Here is a 13,855-nt window from a genome sequence, read left to right as displayed (position 1 = left end):
ACTTTTATTTTGAAGTAGTTTGACCCTGTGACCTCCATGTTCCAGGTCACAGCAGCCGTCCTCTCTTCCCTCGAGAGGTGGAGGGAGGAGATGGATGAATCCGACAGGAAGCTCCTCTCCGGCCCGTGATGGATGCCGCTGCCACCGACACTCAGCGAGGGAACAAGGCGGCTCGGTGGCAAAGAGGAAGAGGAGGGAGGTCAGGGTTATTCTTAGAAAAATAGATGATGAGCCCTTTGCTCTGCACTCTCTCTGTGACGCATGGTGACAGCTGAGTACAATCAGATGATCGAACAATGGACATTTGGCGAGCTGGCAAAGCACCTGTCCCTGCAATGTTGCCAGAATATATCTTTACACTTGATATAAGACATAATAACTTTTATAACAATAACAGAAGCAGAGTAGTAGCATTAATAGGGCCTTGTGACCTAAGATTGTCATCGTCATAACTACGCTGTAGCTACCTGACCAATAAAAGCCTTGAACCTTGAACCATAGGTCAGAGCAGAGGACCTATTGTTATTACTGTAATTTATTTTTAATTATTATAATTTACAAGTAATGATAAGTATTTTTGAGGGCCTTATTATGCTGAAATGATGGAGACTATTTGCAAACTTGAACCAACAAACAAACAAATTGATATGTTAGGGGTCTCATTATCAATGCAGGCAAAACAGCTCTATCGCGCCCTCTACAAGGTTGCTATCATACAGCCCCTCGTTGTGCTTTCATCTACAAGTCTGATATTTGGTAGGCATGTCTGGCATGGTGAGACGCCCAGAAAAGTCTCTTGGAGGCGTATCGTAAATCAAACAGGAAGTCGGCCAGTTTTAAATGTATGTGCCATTTTTGACCACTTTTTGCATTTTTTGGTGCCATCTTTCAACAAACTCCTCCTACAGTTTTTGTCTGATCTTCTTACAATTTGGTCAGGGTGTTTTATTGTATTTGTCATTAGCATTATTACAGCGTTCAATGGCTTGTTAACAAAGCTCTTATGATATGTTTGATGATGTTCTAGGATGTGTTTATTTTACATGAATTCATTTAGGAATGGGTTGTTTTTTTCAGTTTATAATTGTTTTAGATGAACTGATGATTTAACCGATTTTCTTTGAACATTATTATAATCTACTTGTGAAAACTGCTGATTTACTTTGGGGTCTTGGGGTTAGACAAATAACAAATGCTCACTAAATGTGATTCAGTCTTTAACCCTTATGTTGTGTTTGTTTCAAGTTAAAATTATATAATAACTACGCTCTAGTACAGCATCGGAACAAGGCTTCATGATATCCTCCACTAGAGCTATATAAACACTACAAAACTGATGTTGTGATTGTGATCTTGACTGACATACATACTTTTACTGATGGACAGTTTTGAATGCAGGACTTTAACTTGTACTATAGTATCTTTCACAGTGTTGTATTAGTTATTTTACTTCAATGAATAACCTGAATATTTCCTCCACTCCCTCTTGGCGAAGGGCCAGTGAGAGGTGGAGCAACACTGATAGGAGAGCTTCAACTGCACTGACGTAAAAGTAAAGGTAAAGCAGAGCTGCAGTCCTGACAAGTCTCTCAGTTTCTCTCTAAATACACACTCGACTGAATCCAGCAGCTTTCTCTCAACAACACAGCAGAATCTCTGCCAAACACTGGTGAGTACACTACATACACACAATCACTAACTAAATATTTGAACAAGGTTTAGTTTAATCAGAATCTGAGGCTGATACGTCTGTTCAGACATATAGTGAATATTTGGCCATATACATTTGTCTTTTAAGATAAAAACGTTTACATTTAGACTTGAGTACAAAGCAGGTTTAAAACCAAACCCAGTGACTAAACTCTGGCTAGTGAAGTTTAGACAGGGTAACGTCACAGCTAGCATTAGCTTAGGCTAACTTCCAGCCCTGTTTCCTGTATGAACTCAAAGCCTCAGCTCTGCTCAAACAGGAAGTATGTTTAACAACCCTAAAAGCAGCTAAATGCTACGGCTATAAAAGTGACTGGAAGCAGGCAGTGAGAGGCAGCCTCAATACATTATGTAAATACATTCAAACCCTTTGCAAAAATAATCTAAAGTAACATTTGCGAACTCCTTAGAGGCTTGTCAATACTCATATTTCCCCTCCTCGACTCCCCTCCTCGAGACTTAGACCCGCCCACAGGAGATGCGAGCGGAAGGGGAAGCAGCAGACGTTTAAAGAAATGAGAACTCCTCTCCTCTGAGCGGTCATTTTAAAGCGACGTCCGTTCATTATTACGTGGCAACAGCTGCATCAGCTGTCGAGTGTTTTGTCATAGCGCTGTATCTCTGTTCAACCCAGTATCACGGCATTTCGTGTTCACCAACACGATTTTTAATCTATTGATTCGTGTTCACCAACACGATTTGCCCCTTTTTTTCGTGTTGCACAGCACGATTTTAAAAGCAATGTATTTCTATTGCCTGCAGCACGTCTTTTTCTCCGGTTGGGTCGAGGAAGACCGGAAGCTGTGTGGTTCATAAAAACATGTTCTTACTCAATATCAAGCCACAGTTATTGCTTTTATTTGAAATCGTATAATTTCGGACTTTTGTTGACGTCTGTGAGGAAAATAAATGGGGCTCAGAGCCTCAGAATACTGAAATCTGTATTTTAAAATATTTTTTTCCTTCTAATTCGATATTCTTTTCAAAATAACACACTGTTATTTACTCACCAATAACACACAATTATCCTTGCTTTTATTTATTGGTTTAATTCCATAATCTCGGGCTTTTTTGGCGTCCGTCAGGAACTGAATTTCAAAATAAAAATAACCGGAAACAGAGGTAGGCCTATAAGGGACATTTCGAGCATCATTGCGATTGTCAACATTTCTGAGTTTAGGATGGCCGAAGACACTACACTACCCATAATCCCCAGCTATCGTTTAGGACTACAGTCCCCGTAAGGTTACACAGAGCGTCAAACAGCTGTGTGAAATGGAACGAAACCACGCCAGACTATCCAAAACTGGAATCGAACGCCCCCCCAGAACTACACATGCTGGCTATTGTGTTTCGCAAAATGTTCTATGGGACGTCTCTACTGAACGTTTTCGTTTTTCCCACAATTAGAAGTTGCCAGTATTAAACACATTGCCGTTATCAAATGTAAAACATATAATTAATAAATGGGTGAAGATCGCTTGTGTCCATAATGCACAGCATTAATACCCACATGACAGCTCATTGTTACTTTGTAATTCTACTCCACTACAATTCAGAGGTTAAGCTGGTATTTGTACTCCACTGCATTTATTTGAGTTACTTTGCAGATTCTGATTAATTATGTGAAATATAAACAACCCTTAAATCAGACTTTAGTTACACCTGAGTAAAATTCAGGTAAGGTGATTGTCAAGTGCCAACAATCAGGAGAGATATTTGATAGTTGGTGCTTGAGAAGACTAAACATGTATCTGCAATTGACATGAATGGAAACGAGTAATAAAGTATATTCATTACTCGTTATTCTCTACTAATAGTTAATTAAAGACTATATATTATGGCTATTTTTCACATCCCTTTCAAGATTTTCAAAGGTGTATTGACATATCATATACACAACTACAGTGTAGTTATGCAATGAATGAAACACTTGGGTCACAGGTTCCTCAACAGTGCATTACAAGACATTTATCAATATGTGTGTACCTCCACCATTAAACTGTCACATTCTGCACATTTCTTATTCTATCTACATACATACGAGTATAATTCATATGCATAATATCAGTTAAAATAAGTGCTTCAACATATTTAACATTGCAGGAAAGCAATATATTAGACGTTAAGTACTTTGTCAGGCTTAATATTTATCTGTAGATAGATACCCCCAAAGTTTTTTTCTTATTTAAAAGAAGACCTTAATCTGTTATTTAATGTTTAAATAAAGGTTAATTCGTTTTTCTGTTTTGCACCTCCTCCTATTAATATCTTTGTACATTCTGCACTAAACTGTTTTATTGTAGAGATCACTTATAGTATCTTCTTGATTTTTTATATTCTATATTTATAAATGGTAAATGGACTGTAAATGGACTGTACTTATATAGCGCTTTATCCAGTCTTTACGACCCCTCAAAGCGCTTTACATACTACATGTCATTCACCCATTCACACCCATTCATACAGAGCAGTACCACTTGCTCTAGGACCTAACATTCACACACCGTTGGCCATGCCATCGGGAGCAACTCAGGGTTTCCCCCTATGAAAGTATGTACTCTTAATATTTTTTTAATCAAATAAAACACAATAATTCAATCACGTGCTTTAACCACTTGGCGGTGCACACAAGGTACACACAGCCATAATAACTTTGTATTATTAGTGTAGGACACTTTTGTTTTCGTACAATATCTGAAAATGTGTAGTTTTATGCATGCTTTCACATAATTTTACAGCATATTGCTATACTATTTCAGACTCAGTATTTATATTCTTACATTCAAAGAAAATCAGTAATATCTTTAAAAACTACAGTCCTTTTATATCAGCTGTGCACCGTTATGGTGTAAATATAACCTATCTGTGAATTAGATCAAATGTAAAAGTCAGCCGAATTAGTGTTGATACTGCAAGGAGACGTATTGTGTGAAGAGAAATTGAAGATGTTGTTTAATTGTTGAATATATTTATGATCCACGTCAAGTATTCAGTTTCGGCGGCATTTTCTCAGTTTTTCCAAAGGTCTTCTCATCAGGGCTTTATAAATAAAGAACTACGACAGATCTGTAATATACAATGCAGCCGAACCGTGTATTACAATGCCGTTATGTGATGACTTTCAAAGAGAAAAGCAAGAGCGCTCGGAATTAAGTATTATTTTATTCTTTTAAAATGTTTTCCGGATTTCATATCATATAAACACCAAATCCCAGCATGCATTGCAGCTAAAACAACGAGCTTAAAACCATAGCTGAGGATCCTGGGTAATCGCTCGAAATGCCTACGTCTGTTTCCGGTTATTTTGAAATTCAGTTCCTGACGGACGCCAAAAAAGCCCGAGATTATGGAATTAAACCAATAAATAAAAGCAAGGATAATTGTGTGTTATTGGGGAGTAAATAACAGTGTGTTATTTTGAAAAGAATAACAGATTAGAAGGAAAAAAAGATTTTAAAAATACAGATTTCCGTATCCTAAGGCTCTGAGCCCCATTTATTTTCCTCACAGACGGCAACAAAAGTCCGAAATTATACGATTTCAAATAAAAGCAATAACTGTGGCTTGATATTGAGTAAGAACATGTTTTTATGAACCACACAGCTTCCGGTCTTCCTCGACCCGACCGGAGAAAAAGACGTGCTGCAGGCAGTAGAAATACATTGCTTTTAAAATCATGCTGTGCAACACGAAAAAAAGGGGCAAATCGTGTTGGTGAACACGAATCAATAGATTAAAAATCGTGTTGGTGAACACGAAATGCCGTGAGACTGGGTTGCTCTGTTAGATCAGCTAAACATTGTTCCCCCACATATTTACTTTGAATTCATTGAGAGTGCGGTATAATGAGACAATAACAGGCTACAGATGCGGACACACACACACAAATATATTTATATATATATATATACAATTTAAAGTATGAGAGCACTCTCATAATAACGTAACACAATCAGAGACTGGATATATCCCCCCCTCTCTCTGGTCGCTGAAATGGGGAATTGAAATTACGGGCCAAAAGTTGTATTTACAAGTATTAAAAGTAAGCAGAGGACACCAAACCAACTGAGACCCGTCTGTCCGCCGCATTTACGCACTGTACAACACACACCTACACACTGTACCACACACACCTACAGCTCCTAAAGCATAAGCCGTTGTGTATTTTATTATATGAAGCAATGGTCTTAGAAAAATATCGACTCTTTGTTTGTAGATATCTACTAAACTAAAGCAAATACAGAGAGTAATGTAGGCCTGTTATACTGAGTGATATATATTATACACACTGCTCTGCTTTCTGCACGGACCTCACAGCTGTTCTCTCTGGAAACATCGCGACGCGATGAAAGCAGTTTCTAAAATAATATCCAGGGGATGCATGCAGAGCTGTGATTGGCTGAGATAAGTCCGGCCGTGCGTCACGCCTCCACCGTTCCCGGAAATGCATCCGTGGAGGAACCATCAGTGTATCCTCGGTTAGAGCTCCTCCAGAGAGCCTCCTCGACGCTCGATCCTTGGTCCTCGGTGTGCATTTAGAGAAATTAGATGTCCTTCAAAATGGCGCGCTGAAATTCATTTCCGGGTCACTACCGGAGGACCGAGGACCGAGGAGTCGAGGAGGGGAAATTTGAGTATTGAGAAGCCTCTCTTGACTCTCCGTATCCGCCCCAGTCTCCAGCAGAGCTAAATGAAACGTTTTCAGACGCTACACTGCAGACCATAGAGGTTTCTTAATTCTTAAATGTCTCCTCCTCGACTCCCCTCCTCGACTCCCCTCCTCGAGACTTAGGCCCATTCCCAAACCGCCCCCTACACCCTACCCCTCCGTTCACGCGGAGGGTCCGCCATATTGAGGGCTGTTCCAAACCAACGAGTGTGGAGGGGGAGTGGGCTATCAAGACCTCAAACAGCGAGTCTGCATCGGTGCTGACTTGAGACCGGTCTCTACCTGACCGGACTCCACGTGTGTCCGTCAGGAAACAAGCTGTTTACAAGTAGTTCCAGCAAACATCCACTGATAAACTGCGGTGTTAACAACCTCATGATGACCTCATGTTTTAACTTAGGATCAAACCTGTGTTTAGTCTAGAAAAAGGTAAATGTGTGCATTTTATTATAAAGTTGTGTATATTTACAGACTGTTGCAAAAACTAAGAAGCTTATAAACATCAGGTTTAAAACTAAAAGAGCTTTACAAAAAAGACAACAACACAATGAAATATGTTTGGAGTTTTATTTGAGTTATTAATTTACATTTGGTCTAAGAGATGCTGATTTGAAACCGTTGTTAGATACAGTTACGGCATTTCCTGTTTCTGCCGGAGAGAGGGGAGGCCGTCCCAAAGCTTGCTGCTGTGTTTACTCCCTCCACCTGACAGGAGGGAGCCTCGTTGAGCTGAGAGTGTGGCTACAGACGGAGTTCACTCAGTCACGGAGGGGTAGGGTCGAGGGAGTGGTTTGGGATTGGGCCTTAGTCCCGCCCACAGGAGATGCGAGCGGAGGACCGAGGAGAGAGGAGGGGAAGCAGCAGACTTTTAAATAAATGAGAACTCCTCTCCTCTGAGCGGTCATTTTAAAGCGACGTCCGTTCATTATTACGTGGCAACAGCTGCATCAGCTGTCGAGTGTTTTGTCATAGCGCTGTATCTCTGTTAGATCAGCTGAACATTGTTCCCCCACATATTTACTTTGAATTCATTGAGAGTGCGGTATAATGAGACAATAACAGGCACAGATGCGGACACACACACACAAATATATGTATATAAATATATACAATTTAAAGTATGAGAGCACTCTCATAATAACGTAACACAATCAGAGACTGGATATATCCCCCCCTCTCTCTGGTCACTGAAATGGGGAATTTAAATTACGGCCAAAAGTTGTATTTACAAGTAGGCCTATTAAAAGTAAGCAGAGGACACCAAACCAACTGAGACCCGTCTGTCCGCCGCATCTACGCACTGTACAACACACACACACACACACACACACACACACACACACACACACACACACACACACACACACACACACACACACACCTACACACACTCTACCACACACACCTACACACTGTACCACACACACACACACACCTACACACTGTACCACACACACACACCTACACACTGTACCACACACACCTACACACTGTACCACACCTACACACTGTAACACACACACACCTACTGCTCCTACAGCATAATCAGGCTCCAGCCGTTGTGTATTTTATTATGTGAAGCACTAAATGGTCTTTGAAAAATATATTGTTTGTAGATATCTACTAAACTAAAGCAAATAAAGAGAGTAGGCCTGTTATACTGAGTGATATATATTATACACACTGCTCTGCTTTCTGCACGGACCTTACAGCTGTTCTCTCTGGAAACATCGCGACGCGTTGAAAGCAGTTTCTAAAATAATATCCAGGGGATGCATGCAGAGCTGTCATTGGCTGAGATAAGTCCGGCCGTGCGTCACGTCTCCACCGTTCCCGGAAATGCATCCGCGGAGGAGCCGTGGAGGACCCATCAGTGTATCCTCGGTTAGAGCTCCTCCAGAGAGCCTCCTCGACGCTCGATCCTCGAAGTGCATTTAGAGAAATGAGATGTCCTTCAAAATGGCGCGCTGAAATTCATTTCCGGGTCACTACCGGAGGACCGAGGAGTCGAGGAGGGGACATTTGAGTATTGAGAAGCCTCTCATGTCGGATTTGATCCCCAACATGTTTGTATAGGGCGATGCAGTTAAATGCTGGTTACATCGCATCGTGACAAACGGGTTGGCTCCAACAAAAGAGACGCACACCAAACTGAGCAATGATAAACTAAATTTGATTAAAGTTAGTTACAAATTAAAAGTACAATGATGTATGGAGGATGGAATTAGTGATAACTATGAGGATTCATTTACATCAATACCTCAGACCAGGGTGTACTCTGATCATTTATTGAAGTAAAATACCACAATGTGGACATTTACAATAAGAAAAAGAAAATCCTTTTTAAAAAGTTAAATATATTATAAAATTGGATTAAATTAGTGATGGATCAATGTGTAGAACATGTTATTATACTGCTTGGTAAATTACCCTGAGGTTTATTAAATCATAATTTAGTTGATTATTTTATTTTTGTAATATCTGTAAAGTAACAAACAAACTAACTATCAACAATGAATGTATTGGATTGAAAGTATAATTAGGTCCAGCTGTAGTTTTGGTGTAGAGGTATAAATACAAAATATAAAAGAAAACTCAAGTACAGTACCTGAATACACCTTTTTCCTCTCCCTCTGTCATGGTCCTGTTTTGTGTTTTCTTTCAATACATATGCTGAATTAATGTGTGTAAGTTAATCATTGTTAATTTATTAATAATTACATTTAAGCTCAACAATATAATATCATACTGTTTTCATTTATTATTGTTGTGAAAAAGATCTCCATGTTGTCGCCTATTTTCTTGGCTTGGTGATTTCCAATAAATAACACTGAACTGCACATCGGGTTCTTCTTCACTCAGTTTCTATTTGTATGTTATTCAGGACGACTCATAGTTTGATTATTTTTAAACAAATAATTAAACTATAACTATATTTAATGTTTTTTCCAACGTTTGTCCCCAGAGAGACATGTCTGCTGCCAGCTGTCTGCTGACTGAAGATCAGTTTATGTGCTCCATCTGTCTGAATGTGTTCACTGATCCAGTCAGCACACCATGTGGACACAACTTCTGTAAAGCCTGCATCACTCAACACTGGGATAGAAATATCCCGAGTCAGTGTCCCAACTGTAAAAAGGTGTTCAACATAAAGCCTGAGCTGCAGGTCAACACTTTCATCTCTGAGATGGCTGCTCAGTTCAGACAGTCAGCTCAACAGAAAGCCAGCAGCAGCAGCTCAGAGCAACAAGTTGTCAAACCAGGAGAAGTTCCCTGTGACGCCTGCACTGGAACCAGACTGAAGGCCCTGAAGTCCTGCCTGGTGTGTCTGGAGTCCTACTGTGAGACTCACCTGGCGCCTCACCTGACAAGAGCAGGCCTGAAGAAACATCAGCTGATCGACCCTGAGGAGAACCTGGAAAGCAGGATGTGTGTGAAGCACGATAAACCGCTGGAGCTGTTCTGTCAGACCGACCAGGTGTGTGTCTGCGTGCTCTGCACTGTTTTAGACCACAAGACACATGATGTTGTTCCTCTGAAAGAAGGATATGAAGGAAAGAAGGCTGAGCTGGGGAAGACAGAGGCTGAAATGCAGCAGATGATCCAGAAGAGACGACTGAAGATCCAGGAGATGAATCGCTCAGTGGAGCTCAGTAAGGAAGGAGCAGACAGAGAGATAGCAGATGGTGTTCAGGTCTTCACCGCTCTGAAGGAGTCTGTTGAGAGAAGCCAGGCCGAGCTCATCGACACCATCAAAGAGAAGCAGAGAGAGACAGAGGAACAGGCTGAAGGCTTCATCAAAGAGCTGGAACAGGAAATCTCTGAGCTGAAGAAGAGGAGCTCTGAGGTGGAGCAGCTCTCACGCTCTGAAGACCAGCTCCACCTCCTCCAAAGCTTCACGTCCCTGAACGCTGCTCCACCCACCAAGAACTGGACAGAAGTCAGGGTCCGTCCACCTTCATATGAGGGGACTGTGAGGAGAGCTGTGACTCAGCTGGAGGAGACGCTCAGTAAACAGAAGAAGCTGCTTGAGGTGGAGCTGAAGAGGGTCCAGCAGTCTGAGGTGGATGTGACTCTTGATCCTGATACAGCACATCCTGAACTCATCCTGTCTGATGATGGAAAACAAGTTAAAGACAGTGATGTGAAGAAGAATCTTCCAGACAATCCAGAGAGATTTGATCATTGTGCTCGTGTTTTAGCAAAGCAGAGTTTCTCTTCAGGAAGATTTTATTACGAGGTTCAGGTTGAAGGGAAGACTGGGTTGGTTCTAGGAGTGGCCAGAGAGTCGATCAACAGAAAGGGAAATATCACAATGACTCCTCAGAATGGTTACTGGATAATATGGCTGATTAAAAATGAGTACACAGCTTTTGCTGGTCCTGCAGTCCGTCTCTCTCTGAAGTCTCAGCCTGAGAAGGTGGGGGTGTTTGTGGATTATGAGGAGGGTCTGGTCTCCTTTTATGATGTTGATGCTGCAGCTCTGATCTACTCCTTCACTGGCTGCTGCTTCAAAGAGAAACTCTACCCTCATTTCGGTCCAGGTCTTAATTATGGTGGTAACAACTCTGCCCCTCTGATCATCTCTCCTGTCAATCACACTGAGTAGAACAAACATTTAATGTTTTTTTTTCTTTCTTTGATGCTGTTTGTTACAATTACAGGCATATTTTTCAAAACAAAATTGATATCATGTAAGGTCTCATTGATTCTAATGACTGCATGACCTGCACCAATGAACACGAAACAATTACATGTCCATTAATGTCTTGAGCGAAGGAAATTAGTTTTTATTGTATACATTCATACAGAGCCCGATCTGCTTAAAAAAACGCTTTTCGTATAATACCTCTCACTGCCTGAACAATAGACACAGGCCATCACTGCAAGTCTAACCATAGGGTGTTAAATAATAACTCCAATTAAAATGTCAAGAGCCACTAATTTGGTGATAGCTAACTAGAAGGCCAACCTGTCGTGTTAGACACTACCACACTGTATTAGGCATTCATAATCAATCTTATTCTCAATGCCACTGGTACATGTAGTGCAAAAGGTGCACCCATAAAACATTTTTTTTACAACTAAGGCCTTTAGAAAAGAGAGAGTGTAGGAGCCAAAATGCTTAGTTAGCCTGTGTTTATTGTTATCATTATTGTTTACACAGCACGCATTTCTTTTTTGACCACTTCCAGTAATTCTCCAGAGTGTGGTTTATGGTATCTTTCATTTTTTGTAAAGCACTTTGAATTGCCTTGTGTTGAAAAGTGTTATATAAATAGCCTTGCCTTGCCTATTCAGGTCACCTCTTGTATGTCGGGGTTGGTGGAAAGACAATGGGTTAGTTTTTCCTCCAAACATTTTTGTCGACCGTATAGTTAATCTTTAGTTATGGTTTGTTTTATTTCATCATTAAACAAAGAGCTGAACTGCGACTTAATTTATTGGGAGTTTAATTGCCACAAAAAGGACATTTAACTAAACATTTTAAATGCAGAACTTTTACTTGTAATGGAGTATTTTCATTGGTGGTATGAATAAAACTGAGTGTTTCTCAAATACTAATTGTAGTTGGACTTTTTATTGCAACCTTACACTTCTACTCGAACAACAGCTTTGGAAACTTTCCAGATTACATCAGTAGCGCACTGATACACCATTTGACTGCACAACGAGCACTTCAGTTATGATAAAGTGCATTTTGATGAGAATACTTGAACTAGAAGTTTGGAATGCAGGAATTTTACTTGTGTTAAAGTTTTTTCACAATGTCATATTCATACTTTTGATTTAGTAAATGATGGGAATACTTCATCCACTCCCTCTTAGTTACGGGCCACTGAGAGGTGGATCACATGCTCAAAGAGGAGAGCTTATCTTATCAAAGTTAAAGTCCGTCTCAGTGACAGCAGAGCAGCATTCGCTCTGTTTCTCTCCAAAGAAACAATCCAGCAGATTTTTTCACAACAGCAGAATCCCTGGCAACACTGGTGAGTACACTACAGAGACACATTTACTTCTAAATATTTGGTGACATTTATGAATCTGAATGCTTTATATACTTCATAAATAATTGTAAACCATAGATTTTGTCCCTGAAAGTTTGCAATACATATTAAACTGCCAAAACAAAACCCACTGACTGAACTTCAGCTTGTTTAAAAGTTAGACAAAATACACTCAGAGCTAGCTTTAGCTAACTGACCCGTTTCCTGTATGAACTCAAAGCTTAAGCTCTGCTCTGACAGGGAAAATGTTTAACTGAGGTCCATTGGTGGTCTGGGGCCTGTGGAGGGAAGTTATATTACATATTATCACTGTATTACAAGAGATATTACAACTCCTCTTCCTCCTCATCGTCCAAGCTGACTCGCCCATTGAAAGCCTTCAAACAAAGAAAGTGTTTTTTTATTTGGTCTGGTCCCTCAGATGCTTTAAATAAACTCAAAATAAAATCAGTCAATAGTAATACATGAGTTAAATTCAATATTAAAGGTGAGGTATGTAATTTATTTCAGAAACACTTGTTATATTCCATGGAATAAAATGAATAAATTAAATGCTTTGACAATAAATACATACAAAAATATCATCTGTGGAAGCCATGGTGCTGTAAAAAGCACGACCAATCATCTGAGCCGGCCCGGCTAAAATAACTGGATGGCCTACCTGCCTGTCAGCCTCTCATCTGGGCACAAACTTATCTTGTGCCCTCATTGGTCATGTGCGCGTTCGTATGTGTTGGAGGAGGGGCTCTGGAAGGAAGTGGCCAACACATCCTCACTCCCAGGTCGGCCTATGTTGACGTTATGTCAAGTCCTGTGTCGGCTTTTTCCAACGCAAGGGGGGGGGGGCCTTAGCGTCCATTTTCAACGCAAGAGGGGGGCCCTTAGCGTCCATTTTCAGCTTTCCGGGATGTCCATATGCTTCTATGGACGCTCATGGAAGCACGGCATTCGTTTGTGTCGGCTGCCCTTAAAGGCAATGTGAGCGTCCATTCTCATTGGATAACGGAGAATTGTACACCCGGAAGTAAGTATTCCCCTTACTGTCGATTGATTTTACAGTGATATCTGCACTACTCATCGACTAAAAAACACCAGATTATCCTTGTTAATTACACAACATTGATTGGTTTAAATTGTGTGCAATGCTTTTGTATTTTTCCCCTTCGATTCGGAGAAACAAATATTTTTTCGGAGTAAAGGATGGCAGAAGACACTACACTACCCAGAATCCCCAGCTATCGTTTGGACTACACCATGTGCTCTGTTTGACGTCACGTGATCTTCAAATGTCTCCCTGCAGAAAAAAAAACATGGCCGAACTTCGTTTTATTCTCGGTGGAAAATGCCTATTTTAAAGTTAGTTTGGCCATTAAAATACGTTTTGATGTCATTTGATGCGAGAAATATGAGTTGTTATTTCAGATTATGTGTGCAGTGGATGTACATGATCTTTAGTTTGCTAGTT

The 13,855-nt window shown here is 40.5% G+C and overlaps 1 protein-coding gene and 1 pseudogene across 1 annotated transcript; both read left to right on the top strand.

The window, feature by feature from the left end:
* The first annotated feature begins 1,551 nt into the window (after positions 1 to 1,551).
* Positions 1,552 to 11,029, top strand: LOC117561222 (probable E3 ubiquitin-protein ligase TRIML1). Its single transcript, XM_034238516.1, has 2 exons — positions 1,552 to 1,669; positions 9,348 to 11,029. Exon 2 carries the CDS (start codon positions 9,354 to 9,356, stop codon positions 10,989 to 10,991), a length of 1,638 nt encoding a protein of 545 aa, XP_034094407.1. The 5' UTR covers positions 1,552 to 1,669; positions 9,348 to 9,353; the 3' UTR covers positions 10,992 to 11,029.
* A 236-nt stretch (positions 11,030 to 11,265) lies between these two features.
* The window catches only part of LOC117561220, a 35,318-nt pseudogene continuing 32,728 nt past the window's right edge, over positions 11,266 to 13,855 (top strand).

Source organism: Gymnodraco acuticeps, unplaced genomic scaffold (genome assembly GCF_902827175.1).
Source record: "Gymnodraco acuticeps unplaced genomic scaffold, fGymAcu1.1, whole genome shotgun sequence".
Taxonomy (NCBI): Eukaryota; Metazoa; Chordata; class Actinopteri; order Perciformes; family Bathydraconidae; genus Gymnodraco; species Gymnodraco acuticeps.
Note: the sequence above shows the minus strand (reverse complement) of the source record. Positions and strands in the feature narration are given on the sequence as shown.